Source organism: Oncorhynchus keta, chromosome 27 (assembly GCF_023373465.1).
Source record: "Oncorhynchus keta strain PuntledgeMale-10-30-2019 chromosome 27, Oket_V2, whole genome shotgun sequence".
Lineage (NCBI taxonomy): Eukaryota > Metazoa > Chordata > Actinopteri > Salmoniformes > Salmonidae > Oncorhynchus > Oncorhynchus keta.
The window spans coordinates 23,546,973-23,565,579 of NC_068447.1; the positions used below are offsets into that span (position 1 = coordinate 23,546,973).

At 46.2% G+C, this 18,607-nt stretch overlaps 1 protein-coding gene across 2 annotated transcripts in view; it reads right to left on the reverse strand.

Annotated features, from left to right (window-relative positions):
• LOC118359622 (fibulin-2-like) overlaps positions 1–18,607 on the reverse strand; it is a 54,988-nt gene that overhangs the window by 7,370 nt on the left and 29,011 nt on the right. Inside the window, exons 6-10 of one of the 2 annotated variants that reach the window (XM_052481992.1) lie at positions 14,889–15,113; positions 13,469–13,561; positions 12,620–12,721; positions 5,366–5,494; positions 54–191 (exon numbers count right to left, since the gene is read on the reverse strand). In XM_052481992.1, the coding sequence (XP_052337952.1) occupies positions 54–191; positions 5,366–5,494; positions 12,620–12,721; positions 13,469–13,561; positions 14,889–15,113 (687 nt within the window). The remainder of the gene's footprint in view (positions 1–53; positions 192–5,365; positions 5,495–12,619; positions 12,722–13,468; positions 13,562–14,888; positions 15,114–18,607) is intronic. The other variant, XM_052481993.1, reaches the window with a different exon arrangement.

The window sequence follows — 18,607 nt, forward strand, 5'->3', positions numbered from 1 at the left end:
TTAACAGTGGCCCAGGTCTGCCCAGCCCAGTTAGTCCCGAAAGCCCCTCTTACCAATGCAGTTTCCATGTGTGTCCTGTGTGAAGCCCATGGAGCAGCGAGGTTTGGAATTACACCTGAAGGAGCCCTCACTGTTCACACACTCAAAGCCTGGCCCACAGTTATGAGTCCCCTGAAAACACTCATCAACATCTGCAAACAGAGACAGGAATAAACAGGATGCATATTAGAAATTAAATCTAATGTATGACAAATTATGTAAAAACATGTTTGGTTGGTGATATATTGTCAGTTTGTAATCAATCTATTGTAATCCCATTAAGTTGCTTAGAGAAGTAAAACTCATATGTTGCAAGCCTGTTAGAGTGTAATGTCTACTGTAACCACTGGGTGTCACTGTGTTACTGTGGCTTTGAGACAGCAGCGAGAGCAGATAAATCATTTCACTTAGATCTATTTATACACTCTCCTTCCCCTTTAAAGAAAACAATCAACAGTAAAAATGTTAATTCTCCAACTTCAGAGAGGATCCTAGGAATGTTTCCCCCACCAATCCTCCTCATTACATTAGCACAACAACAGATACAGCTTCTTATTTCTCCATGATGAATCACCTCCAATGAGCCAGCCTGTCAGACCATAGTTATGTGCATTAGTCTTCCTATTCTCTGGTGCTTGTATCTGTGACAGTAGAGAGCAGTGAGTTCACGCAGAGCAGAGCTCCTTTACAGCTCTTTCACCTGTCTACACTGGGATTCCCCTGATGTCAATCATCCTGACACATCTGCTGTTGTACACAGCCTTGTCACTGCAGAGAAATCACATCTGTCATAAACAGGGCTCAGAGAGTGAACTTCTCTCTCTCTCTCTCTCACTCTCTCTCTGTGTGTGTGTGTGTGTGTGTGTGTGTGTGTGTGTGTGTGTGTGTGTGTGTGTGTGTGTGTGTGTGTGTGTGTGTGTGTGTGTGTGTGTGTGTGTGTGTGTGTGTGTGTGTGTGTGTGTGTGTGTGTGTGTGTGTGTGTGTGTGTGTGTGTGTGTGTGTCTTCCTCTGTGCATGAAGCCACATGTACTGTATGTCTGTGAGGCTCTATGATCCCTGTAGGGACATCATACGGTATGTACCATGTTAAAGCCTCAGCTTGGCCCCTGGGAAGGGCAGGGCTTCAACTAGCACATTAAGACAATCCTGGTCTTGGCACGGCTGGCACAGGACTGAGTGAAGCTCTGACAGACCCAGACATACTGAGACAGAGAGAGACCGCGGTCAGGGACAGGAATAAACGTGTGAGAGATTGGCAGGGTGCTCAGTCGCAGTCAAAGCAATACTATAGGAAGGTAATTGGCTCATGACAAATCAAGGAGGGAGCTGGCTCGACAACCTCACAGAGGCGAGGGAGTTCACTCTACCCAAGCAGGGACAGCAATTATTGGATAAGAAATTGGGGAAGACAATCAACTCATGGAGTAAGCAGTGAGGAGAGGAGGGGAGGGGACTTCAGTCGATGAGAGGGGAGTTTAATTGATGTGAAGTAATTGGGCAGGGAATTGAAAGAGGAGTAGAAACATAACAACACAGTCTCCATCCCACACTCCAACCAGCCGACAGAAGTGGCAGCAGTTATGAGCACCGTGTTTAAATACTCATTTGGTTGACTCACTGCTTTGCGAGTTTCATTTCCATTGAAGCCCAGAGCAGCTGTAGTCCCTACTCTAACACCCTCGAACAGAGCAGCTGTAGTCCCTACTCTAACACCCTCTAACAGAGCAGCTGTAGTCCCTACTCTAACATCCTCTAACAGAGCAGCTGTAGTCCCTACTCTAACACCCTCTAACAGAGCAGCTGTAGTCCCTACTCTAACACCCTCTAACAGAGCAGCTGTAGTGCCTCTACTCTAACACCCTCTACCAGAGCAGCTGTAGTGCCTACTCTAACACCCTCTACCAGAGCAGCTGTAGTGCCTACTCTAACACCCTCGAACAGAGCAGCTGTAGTCCCTACTCTAACACCCTCTAACAGAGCAGCTGTAGTCCCTACTCTAACACCCTCTAACAGAGCAGCTGTAGTCCCTACTCTAACATCCTCTAACAGAGCAGCTGTAGTCCCTACTCTAACACCCTCTAACAGAGCAGCTGTAGTCCCTACTCTAACACCCTCTAACAGAGCAGCTGTAGTGCCTCTACTCTAACACCCTCTAACAGAGCAGCTGTAGTCCCTACTCTAACATCCTCTAACAGAGCAGCTGTAGTCCCTACTCTAACACCCTCTACCAGAGCAGCTGTAGTGCCTCTACTCTAACACCCTCTAACAGAGCAGCTGTAGTGCCTCTACTCTAACACCCTCTACCAGAGCAGCTGTAGTGCCTACTCTAACACCCTCTACCAGAGCAGCTGTAGTGCCTACTCTAACACCCTCGAACAGAGCAGCTGTAGTCCCTACTCTAACACCCTCTACCAGAGCAGCTGTAGTCCCTACTCTAACACCCTCTAACAGAGCAGCTGTAGTCCCTACTCTAACACCCTCTAACAGAGCAGCTGTAGTCCCTACTCTAACACCCTCTACCAGAGCAGCTGTAGTCCCTACTCTAACACCCTCTACCAGAGCAGCTGTAGTCCCTACTCTAACACCCTCTACCAGAGCAGCTGTAGTCCCTACTCTAACACCCTCTAACAGAGCAGCTGTAGTCCCTACTCTAACACCCTCTACCAGAGCAGCTGTAGTCCCTACTCTAACACCCTCTACCAGAGCAGCTGTAGTCCCTACTCTAACACCCTCTAACAGAGCAGCTGTAGTCCCTACTCTAACACCCTCTAACAGAGCAGCTGTAGTCCCTACTCTAACACCCTCTAACAGAGCAGCTGTAGTCCCTACTCTAACACCCTCTACCAGAGCAGCTGTAGTCCCTACTCTAACACCCTCTAACAGAGCAGCTGTAGTCCCTACTCTAACACCCTCTACCAGAGCAGCTGTAGTCCCTACTCTAACACTCTCTAACAGAGCAGCTGTAGTCCCTACTCTAACACCCTCTACCAGAGCAGCTGTAGTCCCCACTCTAACATCCCCTACCAGAACAGCTTTAGTCCCTACTCTAACACCCTCTACCAGAGCAGCTGTAGTCCCCACTCTAACACCCTCTACCAGAGCAGCTGTAGTCCCTACTCTAACACCCTCTAACAGAGCAGCTGTAGTCCCCCTACTCTAACACCCTCTAACAGAGCAGCTGTAGTCCCGACTCTAACAGAGCAGCTGTAGTCCCTACTCTAACACCCTCTACCAGAGCAGCTGTAGTCCCCACTCTAACATCCTCTACCAGAGCAGCTGTAGTGCCTACTCTAACACCCTCTAACAGAGCAGCTGTAGTGCCTCTACTCTAACACCCTCTACCAGAGCAGCTGTAGTGCCTACTCTAACACCCTCTACCAGAGCAGCTGTAGTGCCTACTCTAACACCCTCTACCAGAGCAGCTGTAGTCCCTACTCTAACACCCTCTACCAGAGCAGCTGTAGTCCCTACTCTAACACCCTCTAACAGAGCAGCTGTAGTCCCTACTCTAACACCCTCTACCAGAGCAGCTGTAGTCCCTACTCTAACACCCTCTACCAGAGCAGCTGTAGTCCCTACTCTAACACCCTCTAACAGAGCAGCTGTAGTCCCTACTCTAACACCTCTACCAGAGCAGCTGTAGTCCCTACTCTAACACCCTCTAACAGAGCAGCTGTAGTCCCTACTCTAACACCCTCTACCAGAGCAGCTGTAGTCCCTACTCTAACACCCTCTAACAGAGCAGCTGTAGTCCCTACTCTAACACCCTCTACCAGAGCAGCTGTAGTCCCTACTCTAACACCCTCTACCAGAGCAGCTGTAGTCCCTACTCTAACACCCTCTAACAGAGCAGCTGTAGTCCCTACTCTAACACCCTCTAACAGAGCAGCTGTAGTCCCTACTCTAACACCCTCTAACAGAGCAGCTGTAGTCCCTACTCTAACACCCTCTACCAGAGCAGCTGTAGTCCCTACTCTAACACCCTCTAACAGAGCAGCTGTAGTCCCTACTCTAACACCCTCTACCAGAGCAGCTGTAGTCCCTACTCTAACACCCTCTAACAGAGCAGCTGTAGTCCCTACTCTAACACCCTCTACCAGAGCAGCTGTAGTCCCCACTCTAACATCCCCTACCAGAACAGCTTTAGTCCCTACTCTAACACCCTCTACCAGAGCAGCTGTAGTCCCTACTCTAACACCCTCTAACAGAGCAGCTGTAGTCCCTACTCTAACACCCTCTACCAGAACAGCTGTAGTCGCTACTCTAACACCCTCTAACAGAGCAGCTGTAGTCCCTACTCTAACACCCTCTAACAGAGCAGCTGTAGTCCCTACTCTAACACCCTCTACCAGAGCAGCTGTAGTCCCCACTCTAACATCCTCTACCAGAGCAGCTGTAGTGCCTACTCTAACACCCTCTAACAGAGCAGCTGTAGTCCCTACTCTAACATCCTCTACCAGAGCAGCTGTAGTCCCTACTCTAACACCCTCTAACAAAGCAGCTGTAGTCCCTACTCTAACACTCTCTACCAGAGCAGCTGTAGTCCCTACTCTAACACCCTCTAACAGAGCAGCTGTAGTCTCTACTCTAACACCCTCTACCAGAGCAGCTGTAGTCCCTACTCTAACACCCTCTAACAGAGCAGCTGTAGTCCCTACTCTAACACCCTCTACCAGAACAGCTGTAGTCGCTACTCTAACACCCTCTAACAGAGCAGCTGTAGTCCCTACTCTGACATCCTCAACAAGAGCAGAGACCCATCTCTCTCTCCATTTCCTTCCAGTAGTCAACAACAGGACTTTAACAACTTGCTCATCTCATAGCTCTATCTCAGAGCACACTGGCTGTGGATAAGAGCCCACAGTTAGCGTATTTTGCCAAGTGTGGGCAATGGAAATAATGATGAAGGCTGTGAGGTTTCTTTTTGGGTTGGAGCATTGTACATTCTCCACCGACATAAACACACGTCAAGTGAGATTTTCATAGCAGGCAAAACCTAATGCTAATATCTTGTTTATAATCATATTCAGCATCAAATAGACTTGTTCGTGTGGCCAGTTAAAAAATGGTGTCATTACTGTACTGTAGCTTACATGAAGCATGGTTCAAGATCTAATTGGCAGCTCCCAATCTCTGACTCGTAGTCACTCCCATGGGTGGCAACTGTGATTGTTTAGTTTTACAATGTGCTTTCCTCACATTGTGAAAGGTCAAATTAATACACACCAGTTGTTGTGTTGCTACTAGTTACAACTATACATGGGTCTACTGGAGAGTGAATGATTTGGGTGTTGTACAGTTTGCAGCTACTGTTCTGTCTCCATACCTTCACAGACGTCGTTGTTGATCTGGTATCCCAGAGAACAGGTGATCTGACACACAAAACTACCAGCCGTGTTCACACATCTCTCATTCATCTGACAGGTATGAGTGGACATCAAACACTCATTGATATCTGTGTGAAAGGAGAGAGAGGTGGAGAGAAACCAAGAGAGACACCGAGAGAGACACCAAGAGAGACACCGAGAGAGAAACCAAGAGTGAAACCAAGGGTGAAACCGAGAGACACCGAGAGAGAAACCAAGACAGACACCGAGAGAGAAACCAAGAAACAAAGACAGACACCGAGAGAGAAACCAAGAAACCAAGACAGACACCGAGAGAGAAACCAAGGGTGAAACCGAAAGACACAGAGAGAGACACCGAGAGAGACACCAAGAGACACCGAGAAAGACACCAAGGGTGAAACCGAGAGAGACACCAAGAGAGACACCGAGAGAGACACCAAGAGTGAAACCAAGGGTGAAACCGAGAGACACCGAGAGAGATACCAAGACAGACACCGAGAGAGAAACCAAGAGAGACACCAAGAGAGACACCGAGAGAGACACCAAGAGAGACACCAAGGGTGAAACCAAGGGTGAAACCGAGAGAGACACAGAGAGGAGATACCAAGGGAGACACCGAGAGAGAAACCAATACAGACACCGAGAGAGACACCGAGAGAGACACCGAGAGAGATACCAAGGGAGACACCAAGACAGACATCGAGAGAGAAACCAAGAGTGTAGGAGGGGAGATACAAAAGCAAAAAGAGAGAATGAAAGCATGAGACAAGATGGAGAGAGAGGGGAATGGGATGGAAAGGGTACATCAGAGTAAGTGAGAAATAGAGGGGGAAAGTAAACACATTGGAATACCCTAGTCGCCCCTAGTCCTGTTAAATTCATGGTGTAACACAGGGGCAGTCCCAAATAGATTAAAGCAGCCTGGCCTCCACAGAGGGAAGGGATTGGGGGCACAGCCACAGGGTGTAAGTCTCACACAATGAGAGATCTGTCAAAACACTGCACCACCATGTCACAACAGAACAATCCACTGCCACCAAGCAGGAAGTCTCAGTCTGCTAGAAGCGATGGCTTATCCCTTCAATATGGAATCCGAGCAATCTCTAACAAGGGTGGCGTAACATATGCTTTTCTACGAGATTACTTCAACAGATACAGTAGCTCACTAATCAGCTTCATGGTAACAACCATACAACCCATATTGTCTCAACTAGTAGACGTGTGTGGCGTGTAGTACTGTAGGGACAGTGTGAGATCACAAAGATAGAAACACATTTAATCACATAGTGGAGCCTGCCTCCAAGTATAAGGCTCTGTTAGTCTGCAGCATGGTGTCTTCGCCTCCAATGTCACTGTGAGAAAGGGAATTAGTCCTCTGGTCAGCAATGAGCATGCATGCTCTGTCCACCTGAGGACCTTCCAATGTCACTGTGAGAAAGGGAATTAGTCCTCTGGTCAGCAATGTGCATGCATGCTCTGTCCACCTGAGGACCTTCCAATGTCACTGTGAGAAAGGGAATTAGTCCTCTGGTCAGCAATGTGCATGCATGCTCTGTCCACCTGAGGACCTTCCAATGTCACTGTGAGAAAGGGAATTAGTCCTCTGGTCAGCAATGTGCATGCATGCTCTGTCCACCTGAGGACCTTCCAATGTCACTGTGAGAAAGGGAATTAGTCCTCTGGTCAGCAATGTGCATGCATGCACTGTCCACCTGAGGACCTTCCAATGTCACTGTGAGAAAGGGAATTGGTCCTCTGGTCAGCAATGTGCATGCATGCTCTGTCCACCTGAGGACCTTCCAATGTCACTGTGAGAAAAGGAATTAGTCCTCTGGTCAGCAATGTGCATGCATGCTCTGTCCACCTGAGGACCTTCCAATGTCACTGTGAGAAAGGGAATTAGTCCTCTGGTCAGCAATGTGCATGCATGCTCTGTCCACCTGAGGACCTTCCAATGTCACTGTGAGAAAGGGAATCAGTCCTCTGGTCAGCAATGTGCATGCATGCTCTGTCCACCTGAGGACCTTTCAATGTCACTGTGAGAAAGGGAATTAGTCCTCTGGTCAGCAATGTGCATGCATGCTCTGTCCACCTGTTAGGTGTCCACCTGTTAGTGTGTTCCCGTTAATGTAATGACCTGTTAGTGTGTTCCCGTTAATGTAATGACCAGGGAAACCTTTGTAATGACCTGCCAAACACGCTCTGGTAATGGCTGAAATGGGCTCAATGGAATACATAGGCATTCTGTTGCCTCTATAAAAACACAAACGTTTCGTCTGGGATTTAACGCATCGTCTCGGCAGTTACGTCACAAGAAAGAGAAGAAAGCAAATTTTATTTTTCTGGGTGTTGATGTTTGTGCAATTGAAAAAAAGGTATGTTTTAATAAAGTTTAAAGGTTTACAAATTAGATGCGCTGAAATAAAAGCATCTTTCCAAACAGGAAAACTGGGATGATAGTGATATTATGTCTGATCTCACATCACAGTTTACTGGTCACACACATGGTTAGCAGATGTTATTGGTCACATACACATGGTTAGCAGATGTTATTGGTCACATACACATGGTTAGCAGATGTTATTGGTCACATTCACATGGTTAGCAGATGTTATTGGTTACATTCACATGGTTAGCAGATGTTATTGGTCACATACATGGTTAGCAGATGTTATTAGTCACATGGTTAGCAGATGTTATTGGTCACATACACATGGTTAGCAGATGTTATTAGTCACATACACATGGTTAGCAGATGTTATTGGTCACATACACATGGTTAGCAGATGTTCACATACACATGGTCACATACACATGGTTAGCAGATGTTATTGGTCACATACACATGATTAACAGATGTTATTGGTCACATACACACAGATGGGTTTCACATGGTTAGCAGATGTTATTGGTTCACATTCACATGGTTAGCAGATGTTATTGGTTACATTCACATGGTTAGCAGATGTTACATGGTTAGCAGATGTTATTGGTCACATACACATGGTTAGCAGATGTTAGATGTTAGATTGGTCACATACACATGGTTAGCAGATGTTATTGGTCACATACACATGGTTAGCAGATGTTATTGGTCACATACACATGGTTAGCAGATGTTATTGGTCACATACACATGGTTAGCAGATGTTATTGGTCACATACACATGGTTAGCAGATGTTATTGGTCACATACACATGGTTAGCAGATGTTATTGGTCACATACACATGGTTAGCAGATGTTATTGGTCACATACACATGGTTAGCAGATGTTATTGGTCACAGATGTTATTGGTACACATGGTTAGCAGATGTTATTGGTCACACACATGGTTAGCAGATGTTATTGGTCACATTCACATGCAGATGTTATTGGTCACATGCACATGGTTAGCAGATGTTATTGGTCACACACATGATTAACAGATGTTATTGGTCACACACATGATTAACAGATGTTATTGGTCACATACACATGGTTAGCAGATGTTATTGGTCACATACACATGGTTGGTTAGTCACATCACATGATTAACAGATGTTATTGGTCACATACACATGGTTAGCAGATGTTATTGGTCACATACATGGTTAGCAGATGTTATTGGTCACATACACATGATTAACAGATGTTATTGGTCACATACACATGATTAACAGATGTTATTGGTCACATTCACATGGTTAGCAGATGTTATTGGTCACATACACATGGTTAGCAGATGTTATTGGTCACATACACATGATTAACAGATGTTATTGGTCACACACATGATTAACAGATGTTATTGGTCACATTCACATGGTTAGCAGATGTTATTGGTCACATACACATGGTTAGCAGATGTTATTGGTCACATACACATGATTAACAGATGTTATTGGTCACATAAACATGATTAACAGATGTTATTGGTCACATACACATGATTAACAGATGTTATTGGTCACATTCACATGGTTAGCAGATGTTATTGGTCACAGATGTTATTCACATGGTTATTGGTCACATACACATGGTTAGCAGATGTTATTGGTCACATTCACATGGTTAGCAGATGATGGTTTATGTTATTGGTCACATACACATGTTATTGGTCACATACACAGATGTTATTGGTTACATTCACATGGTTATGGCAGATGTTATTGGTCACATCACACATGGTTAGCAGATGTGGTCACATACACATGGTTCACATACACATGGTTAGCAGATGTTATTGGTCACATACACATGGTTAGCAGATGTTATTGGTCACATACACAGATGTTATTGGTTACACAGCAGATGTTATTGGTCACACACACATGATTGGTTAACAGATGTTATTGGTCACACACATGATTACACATGATGTTATTGGTCACATGGTCACACATGGTTAGCAGATGTTATTGGTCACATACACATGATTAACAGATGTTATTGGTCACACACATGATTGATTACATAACAGATGTTATTGGTCACATTCACATGATTAGCAGATGTTATTGGTTAGCAGATGTTATTGGTCACATACACATGGTTAGCAGATGTTATTGGTCACACACATGATTAACAGATGTTATTGGTCACACACATGATTAACAGATGTTATTGGTCACATTCACATGGTTAGCAGATGTTATTGGTCAAATACACATGATTAACAGATGTTATTGGTCAAATACACATGGTTAGCAGATGTTATTGGTCACACACATGATTAACAGATGTTATTGGTCACATTCACATGGTTAGCAGATGTTATTGGTCACATTCACATGGTTAGCAGACGTTATTGCGAGTGTCACGAAATGCTTGTGCTTCTAGTTCCGACAGTGTCGTAATATCTAACATGTAATCTAACAATTCCACAAAAACGACCTAATATACACAAATCTAAGTAAAGGGATGAAATAAGAATGTATACATATAAATATATGGATGAGTAATGACCGAGCAGCATAGGCAAGATGCAATAGATGGTATATATAAGATACAGTATATACATATGTGATGAGAAAGGCAATATATGTAAATATTATTAAAGTGACTAGTGATCCATTTATTAAAGTGGACAATGATTTCAAGTCAGTATGTAGGCAGCAGCCTCTCTGTGTTAGTAATGGCTCTATAGCAGTCTGATTGCCTTGAGATAGAAGCTGTTTTTCAGTCTCTCGGTACCAGCTTTAATGCATCTTCTGGATGATAGCAGGGTGAACAGGCAGTGACTGTTGTCCTTGATGATATTTTTGGCCTTCCTGTGACATCTGGTGCTGTAGGTGTCCTGGAAGACAGGTAGTTTGCCCCCGGTGATACGTTAGGCAGACCTCACTACCCTCTGGAGAGCCTTACGGTTTTGGGCGTTGCAGTTGCCATACCAGGCGGTGATACTGCCCGACAGGATGCTCTCGATAATGCATCTGTAAAAGTTTGTGAGGTTTTAGGTAACAAAACCAATTTCCTCAGCCTCCTGAGGTTGAAGAGGCGCTGTTGCGCCTTCTTCACCATGCTGTCTCTGTGGGTGGACCATTTCAGTTTCTCTGTGATGTGTATGCCGAGGAACTTAAAACTTTCCACCTTCTCCACTACTGTCCCGTCGATGTGGATAGGGGGGTGCTCCCTCTGCTGTTTCCTGAAGTCCACGATCATCTCCTTTGTTTTGTTGACGTTGAGTGAGAGGTTGTTTTCCTGACACCACACTCCAAGGGCCCTCACCTCCTCCCTGTAGGCAGTCTCGTCGTTGTTGGTAATCAAGCCTACTACTGTTGTGTAGTCCACAAACTTGATGATTGAGTTGGAGGCGTGCATGGCCACACAGTCATGGATGAACAGGGAGTACAGGAGGTTGCTATGTACGCACCCTTGTGGGGCCCCAGTGTTGAGGATCAGCGAAGTGGGGATGTTGTTCCCTACTTTCATCACCTGGGGGCGTCCGGTCAGGATGTCCAGGACCCAGTTGCACAGGGAGGGGTTGAGACCCAGGGCCTCAAGCTTAATGATGAGCTTGGAGGGTACTATGGTGTTGAATGCTGAGCTGTAGTCAATGAACAACATTCTTACATAGGTGTAATCTAGAGCCAAGAGTTGTGATTTTAAATTGCATGGGTATCCTTCTTGACACACTTGTTGAATCAGGCAAGAGAACATGATAACAATGGTAATTAATAATTAGCGAGGCAGTAGAGCGCAGGTAGGCCTAGAGACAAGTTTTTGGTGGTTGCAGCCCACTCCTTTATATTAATGTATTATTGTATACAAATACACCCAGTGTATATGCAAATAAGGCACATTTAATTTTAAAGTCACATGAGGTTGGTGGCACCTAATTGGGGAGGATGGGTTTATGGTAATGGCTGGAGCAGGATGAGTAGAATGGTATCAAATACATCAAACACAAACATAATTTGTTTTCCAACAGGACAATGACTCAACACAACTCCAGGCTGTGTAAGGGCTATTTGACCAAGAAGGAGAGTGATGGAGTGCTGCATCAGATGACCTGGCCTCCACAATCACCCGACCTCAAACCAATTGAGATGGTTTGGGATGAGTTGGACCGCAGAGTGAAAGAAAAGCAGCCAACAAGTGCTCAGAACTCCTTCAAGACTGTTGGAAAAGCATTCCTCATGAAGCTGGTTGAGAGAATGCCAAGAGTGAGCAAAGCTGTCATCAAGGCAAAGGGTGGCTTATTTTAAGAATCTCAAATATGAAATATATATTGATTTGTTTAACACTTTTTTGGTTATTACATGATTCCATATGTGTTATTTCATAGTTTTGATATCTTCACTATTACTCTACAATGTAGAAAATACTCAAAATAAATAAAAACCCTGGAATGAGTAGATATGTCCAAAGTTGTGACTGGTAAGGTATATATGAGTGCATTATAAGAAAAAAAGTGACATTTGACAAAACATTTAACACCGGAATTCCATTCATTATGTCCGTGCCAATTCAATGTTTTTTTGAGCTATAATTCAGTCAATATCTTCATTCATTGTCCAACTGTTGCATTTATTAGAATAGCTTTAAACAATTACGATGACCGTGTCTAATCTGGTACACCGAGAGCAGCTCTACTCTGCTCCAGGGGCACTGGGGGGAGACTGAGGAGAGACTGGAGTCAGTGACAGCCATTCAGAGACTCTGCACGACTGGAACTGCTGAAATACTGAGCTGGTGTGTGTGTGTGTGTGTGCGTGTGTGTGTGTGTGCGTGTGTTTCTTTTTTCTTACCTTCACAGGATTGTCCGTCAGCCATCAGAGAGAATCCAGGGAAACATGAGCAGCCAGGTCTACCAGCCACTGAGGAGCACTGTTGCATACAGAGGCCATTTCCTGCTCAGAGGGGCACACCAAAACACACCACAACACAACAGTAGTCAAGGTGACATACGTCACAGGGGGCCAGCCCTGTGTGTGTGTTATATAACCTCTGTGTGATTTACTGTATCCCTGTGTACTCATTTCCTGTTTCCACTTTGACCCCTGACCTGTTCGGATTGTATTTCCTCCTGCGTCCCAATGGAACGGGATCCCCACCCTGGAATTATGGAGCCAAACACACACACCCTGAGGAGACCCCCACTAACATACTATACTGGACTACATGGGGATGGCTGGATACTTCGCAATACACACAGGAGCTTTGTGGCCTTTGATGCAATCTTAAAACTTGTATGTGACATTTAGAAGTACAATGGGTCAAACATAACTAAAATGGACAAAGGCGGTTCAAGTATTTAACTGAAGGAGGAAACATCTGTCATGCGAAGGAATGTGACATGAATTATACTAGAAGGGTGCATGACTGAAAATGTTCTAGGCTTTGTGCTCTCTTAGGGTACTAATGGGTGTCTTCATTTACCTTTCTATTCCGTACCAAATATTCTGTTCCACTATGGTTCCTCTAATGCTGTCGCGCCATCATAATGGGACTCCTTCCACACACTGATTCCAGACATGCATTTGGGTTCTTCTATCAAGACTAATGACTGATTTTAAGGTATGAAAACACAGTTCATGTGGTCTGCCAGGTCTACAGTAGATAGGCACCACTCTGGCCTACTGTCAGGTTCTACCCACCCTCACAGGGGTTAACAGAGGTTGGAGTGGTGGAGGTAGCCTCAACCTCTGGCCTGTCATCCTCTCTCAACTTGTTCTCTTCATCCACCGTCTCTGTGAAAACAGAAATAAACTCATCACGGAAAGTACTAATTAAACAGTATAACCAACAAACCGCCCAGTCATCCTGTCTTGGTGGTTAAAGAGAGAGCTGTGAAATGCCTTCAATTTATCCACAGATATGAGGCTAGGCGGCAACAGGGCACAGATGAAAGTTCCCTTAGAGACAGAGAGTTGAGGCACGACAGGAAAAGGCTTGGCCTGCAGACAAACCTGTGTTTTTATCAGCCTGCAGACTCACTGCACCTTTCTGTAAAGTAGGTCTCACATTAGATTCCTGTTGAGACAGGCTTGTGCTGGTGAAAGCCCCATTCGATAAATGTATGGCACACTTACAGTAGCCTAGAGTAGGTTGGAAATACCTGAACATACTGTATTTACTAGTCTAAATGTATGAAGGCTACTGAAGGCTACTGAACTGTGAAGAAAGGCTTTATCAAAACAGTATGAGATCTGGGGGCCTCCCGGGTGGCGCAGCGGTCTATGGCACTGATCATTGCTAGAGGTGTTACTACAGATCCGGGTTCGATCCAAAGGCTGTGTCGCAGCCGGCCGCGACCGGGAGACATATGAGGAGGCGCACAATTGGCCCAGCGTCGTCCGGGTTAGGGAGGGTTTGGCCAGCTGGGATGTCCTTGTCCCATCACGCTCTAGCGACTCCTTGTGGCGGCCGGGCGCATGCACGCTGGCCCCGGTCGCCAGCTGTACAGGGTTTCCTCTGACACATTGGTGCGGCTCTTGACCTTCACTTCTCCTAAGTCCGCACGGGAGTCGCAGCGATAGGACAAGACTGTAACTACCAATTGGGGATAAAAATGGGTAAAAAGTACACAAAGAAATTACAATAAAAAATGTAGAAATGAGATCTGAATAACAATTATCAGTCGGAATCAGAGACAGTAGGCAGGAAGCAAGGAAAATCATATGCTGTCAGAAGTGTGGACAAATATGGACAGATAGAGTCCGGCAGGAGTCTGAAAACACAGAAGGCTGTTAATCATACTGTTGAGAGAGTGGCTGTGAAGAATGGTTTGGCACAAAGGTACTACACTCTGGAATCAGTCATCCTTCACTGGTTTTATGTAGTTAAACATAACTGTTCTATACTTTAGTTATTAGCCTGGGAGCAAATCTTTTTTATCCAACTTGTCATCGTATTGCCAATTAAGGCTACTGTGTGCCGTTATTCAAGGCCCAAACTGACAGGCAACCAGGCTAATAGCTATGTGGTCTTGCACATACAGTATTGTGTTGTGGAGTACTGTAGAGTACAGTGCATGGTCTGACATACTCTAACAACCTAAGAGTAGTTTTCCTTTACCTGGCACACAGCTGACCGCGTCCTTCTGCAGTACATAGCCAGGGTAGCAGGCACACCTGAAGGAGCCAGGGGTGTTGATACACCTGTGGTGGCATAGTGTTCCCTGGTAAACCTGGCACTCATCTACATCCTCCATCTCAGGAGGGCCCTCCACCGTGTTCTCCCTCTCCTGCTCCTCCTCCTCCCCGATGGAGAAGGCCTCTTTAGGGAACGGACTGTCTGACACTACAGGACAAGGAGAGATGGCTGTCACTAATAGCCTAACCTTTATGTTGTACAGTATAATAGAGTCAAGTAAAGCAGAAGGTAACCAAGGCAGTACAAGAGAATACAGATCTGGAACTGTATCTTATTTCTTAAAACTGCATTGTTGGTTAAGGGATGGTAAGTAAGCTTTTCATTGCAAGGTCTACACCTGGTCTACACCTGGTCTACACCGGCGCATGTGACAAATACAATTTGATTTGATTTGTATCTCTCATAGAGGGGTCTATAGTAGTTCCCATCCTCACTCTGGCAGGGCAGTGAGGTGCACAAAGTGGGGAGATTACACTACAAAGCCTCTCTTTTGTTTAACTCTGTGCCTTTCTTTGACAGGACACTGGTGTGTGTATTGTGTTGGCAGGACAGTGGTGTGTGTAGTGTGTTGGCAGGACAGCGGTGTATGTATTGTGTTGGCAGGACAGTGGTGTGTGTAGTGTGTTGGCAGGACAGTGGTTTGTGTAGTGTGTTGACAGGACAGTGGTTTGTGTAGTGTGTTGGCAGGACAGTGGTGTGTGTAGTGTGTTGGCAGGACAGCGGTGTATGTATTGTGTTGGCAGGACAGTGGTGTGTGTAGTGTGTTGGCAGGACAGTGGTTTGTGTAGTGTGTTGGCAGGACAGTGGTTTGTGTATTGTGTTGGCAGGACAGTGGTTTGTGTAGTGTGTTGGCAGGACAGAGGTATATGTATTGTGTTGGCAGGACAGTGGTGTGTGTAGTGTGTTGGCAGGACAGTGGTATATGTATTGTGTTGGCAGGACAGTGGTGTATGTAGTGTGTTGGCAGGACAGTGGTGTATGTAGTGTGTTGGCAGGACAGTGGTGTGTGTAGTGTGTTGGCAGGACAGTGGTTTGTGTAGTGTGTTGGCAGGACAGTGGTTTGTGTAGTGTGTTGGCAGGACAGTGGTGTGTGTAGTGTGTTGGCAGGACAGTGGTGTGTGTAGTGTGTTGGCAGGACAGTGGTTTGTGTAGTGTGTTGGCAGGACAGTGGTGTGTGTAGTGTGTTGGCAGGACAGTGGTGTGTGTAGTGTGTTGGCAGGACAGTGGTGTATGTAGTGTGTTGGCAGGACAGTGGTGTGTGTAGTGTGTTGGCAGGACAGTGGTGTGTGTAGTATGTTGGCAGGACAGTGGTATATGTATTGTGTTGGCAGGACAGTGGTGTGTGTAGTGTGTTGGCAGGACAGTGGTTTGTGTAGTGTGTTGGCAGGACAGTGGTGTGTGTAGTGTGTTGCAGGACAGTGGTATATGTATTGTGTTGGCAGGACAGTGGTGTGTGTATTGTGTTGGCAGGACAGTGGTATATGTATTGTGTTGGCAGGACAGTGGTGTGTGTAGTGTGTTGGCAGGACAGCGGTATATGTATTGTGTTGGCAGGACAGTGGTGTGTGTAGTGTGTTGGCAGGACAGTGGTTTGTGTAGTGTGTTGGCAGGACAGTGGTTTGTGTAGTGTGTTGGCAGGACAGTGGTTTGTGTAGTGTGTTGGCAGGACAGTGGTGTATGTAGTGTGTTGGCAGGACAGTGGTGTGTGTAGTGTGTTGGCAGGACAGTGGTTTGTGTAGTGTGTTGGCAGGACAGTGGTGTGTGTAGTGTGTTGGCAGGACAGTGGTTTGTGTAGTGTGTTGGCAGGACAGTGGTATATGTATTGTGTTGGCAGGACAGTGGTGTGTGTAGTGTGTTGGCAGGACAGTGGTTTATGTAGTGTGTTGGCAGGACAGTGGTATATGTATTGTGTTGGCAGGACAGTGGTGTATGTATTGTGTTGGCAGGACAGTGGTGTGTGTATTGTGTTGGCAGGACAGTGGTGTGTGTAGTGTGTTGGCAGGACAGTGGTTTGTGTAGTGTGTTGGCAGGACAGTGGTATATGTATTGTGTTGGCAGGACAGTGGTGTGTGTAGTGTGTTGGCAGGACAGTGGTATATGTATTGTGTTGGCAGGACAGTGGTGTATGTATTGTGTTGGCAGGACAGTGGTGTGTGTATTGTGTTGGCAGGACAGCGGTATATGTATTGTGTTGGCAGGACAGTGGTGTGTGTAGTGTGTTGGCAGGACAGTGGTGTGTGTAGTGTGTTGGCAGGATAGTGGTGTGTGTATTGTGTTGGCAGGACAGTGGTTTGTGTAGTGTGTTGGCAGGACAGTGGTTTGTGTAGTGTGTTGGCAGGACAGTGGGTATGTATTGTGTTGGTATATGTATTGTGTTGGCAGGACAGTGGTGTGTGTAGTGTGTTGGCAGGACAGTGGTATATGTATTGTGTTGGCAGGACAGTGGTGTGTGTAGTGTGTTGGCAGGACAGTGGTGTGTGTAGTGTGTTGGCAGGACAGTGGTATATGTATTGTGTTGGCAGGACAGTGGTGTGTGTAGTGTGTTGGCAGGACAGTGGTGTGTGTAGTGTGTTGGCAGGACAGTGGTGTGTGTAGTGTGTTGGCAGGACAGTGGTGTATGTATTGTGTTGGCAGGACAGTGGTGTATGTATTGTGTTGGCAGGACAGTAGTTTGTGTAGTGTGTTGGCAGGGCAGTGGTGTGTGTTGTTAGGACAGTGGTGTGTGTAGTGTGTTGGCAGGGCAGTGGTGTGTGTTGTTAGGACAGTGTGTGGTAGTTGGCAGGGCAGTGGTGTGTAGTGTGTTGGCAGGGCAGTGGTGTGTGTAGTGTGTTGGCAGGACAGTGGTGTGTGTAGTGTGTTGGCAGGGCAGTGGTGTGTGTAGTGTGTTGGCAGGACAGCGGTATATGTATTGTGTTGGCAGGACAGTGGTGTGTGTAGTGTGTTGGCAGGACAGTGGTGTGTGTAGTGTGTTGGCAGGACAGTGGTGTGTGTAGTGTGTTGGCAGGACAGTGGTTTGTGTAGTGTGTTGGCAGGGCAGTGGTGTGTGTAGTGTGTTGGCAGGACAGTGGTGTGTGTAGTGTGTTGGCAGGGCAGTGGTTTGTGTAGTGTGTTGGCAGGGCAGTGGTGTGTGTAGTGTGTTGGCAGGGCAGTGTGTGTAGTGTGTTGGCAGGACAGTGGTGTGTGTAGTGTGTTGGCAGGGCAGTGGTGTGTGTAGTGTGTTGGCAGGACAGTGGTGTGTGTAGTGTGTTGGCAGGACAGTGGTGTATGTATTGTGTTGGCAGGACAGTGGTGTGTGTAGTGTGTTGGCAGGACAGTGGTATATGTATTGTGTTGGCAGGACAGTGGTTTGTGTATTGTGTTGGCAGGACAGTGGTTTGTGTAGTGTGTTGGCAGGACAGAGGTTTATGTATTGTGTTGGCAGGACAGTGGTGTGTGTAGTGTGTTGGCAGGACAGTGGTATATGTATTGTGTTGGCAGGACAGTGGTGTATGTAGTGTGTTGGCAGGACAGTGGTGTATGTAGTGTGTTGGCAGGACAGTGGTGTGTGTAGTGTGTTGGCAGGACAGTGGTTTGTGTAGTGTGTTGGCAGGACAGTGTGTGTGTAGTGTGTTGGCAGGACAGTGGTGTATGTAGTGTGTTGG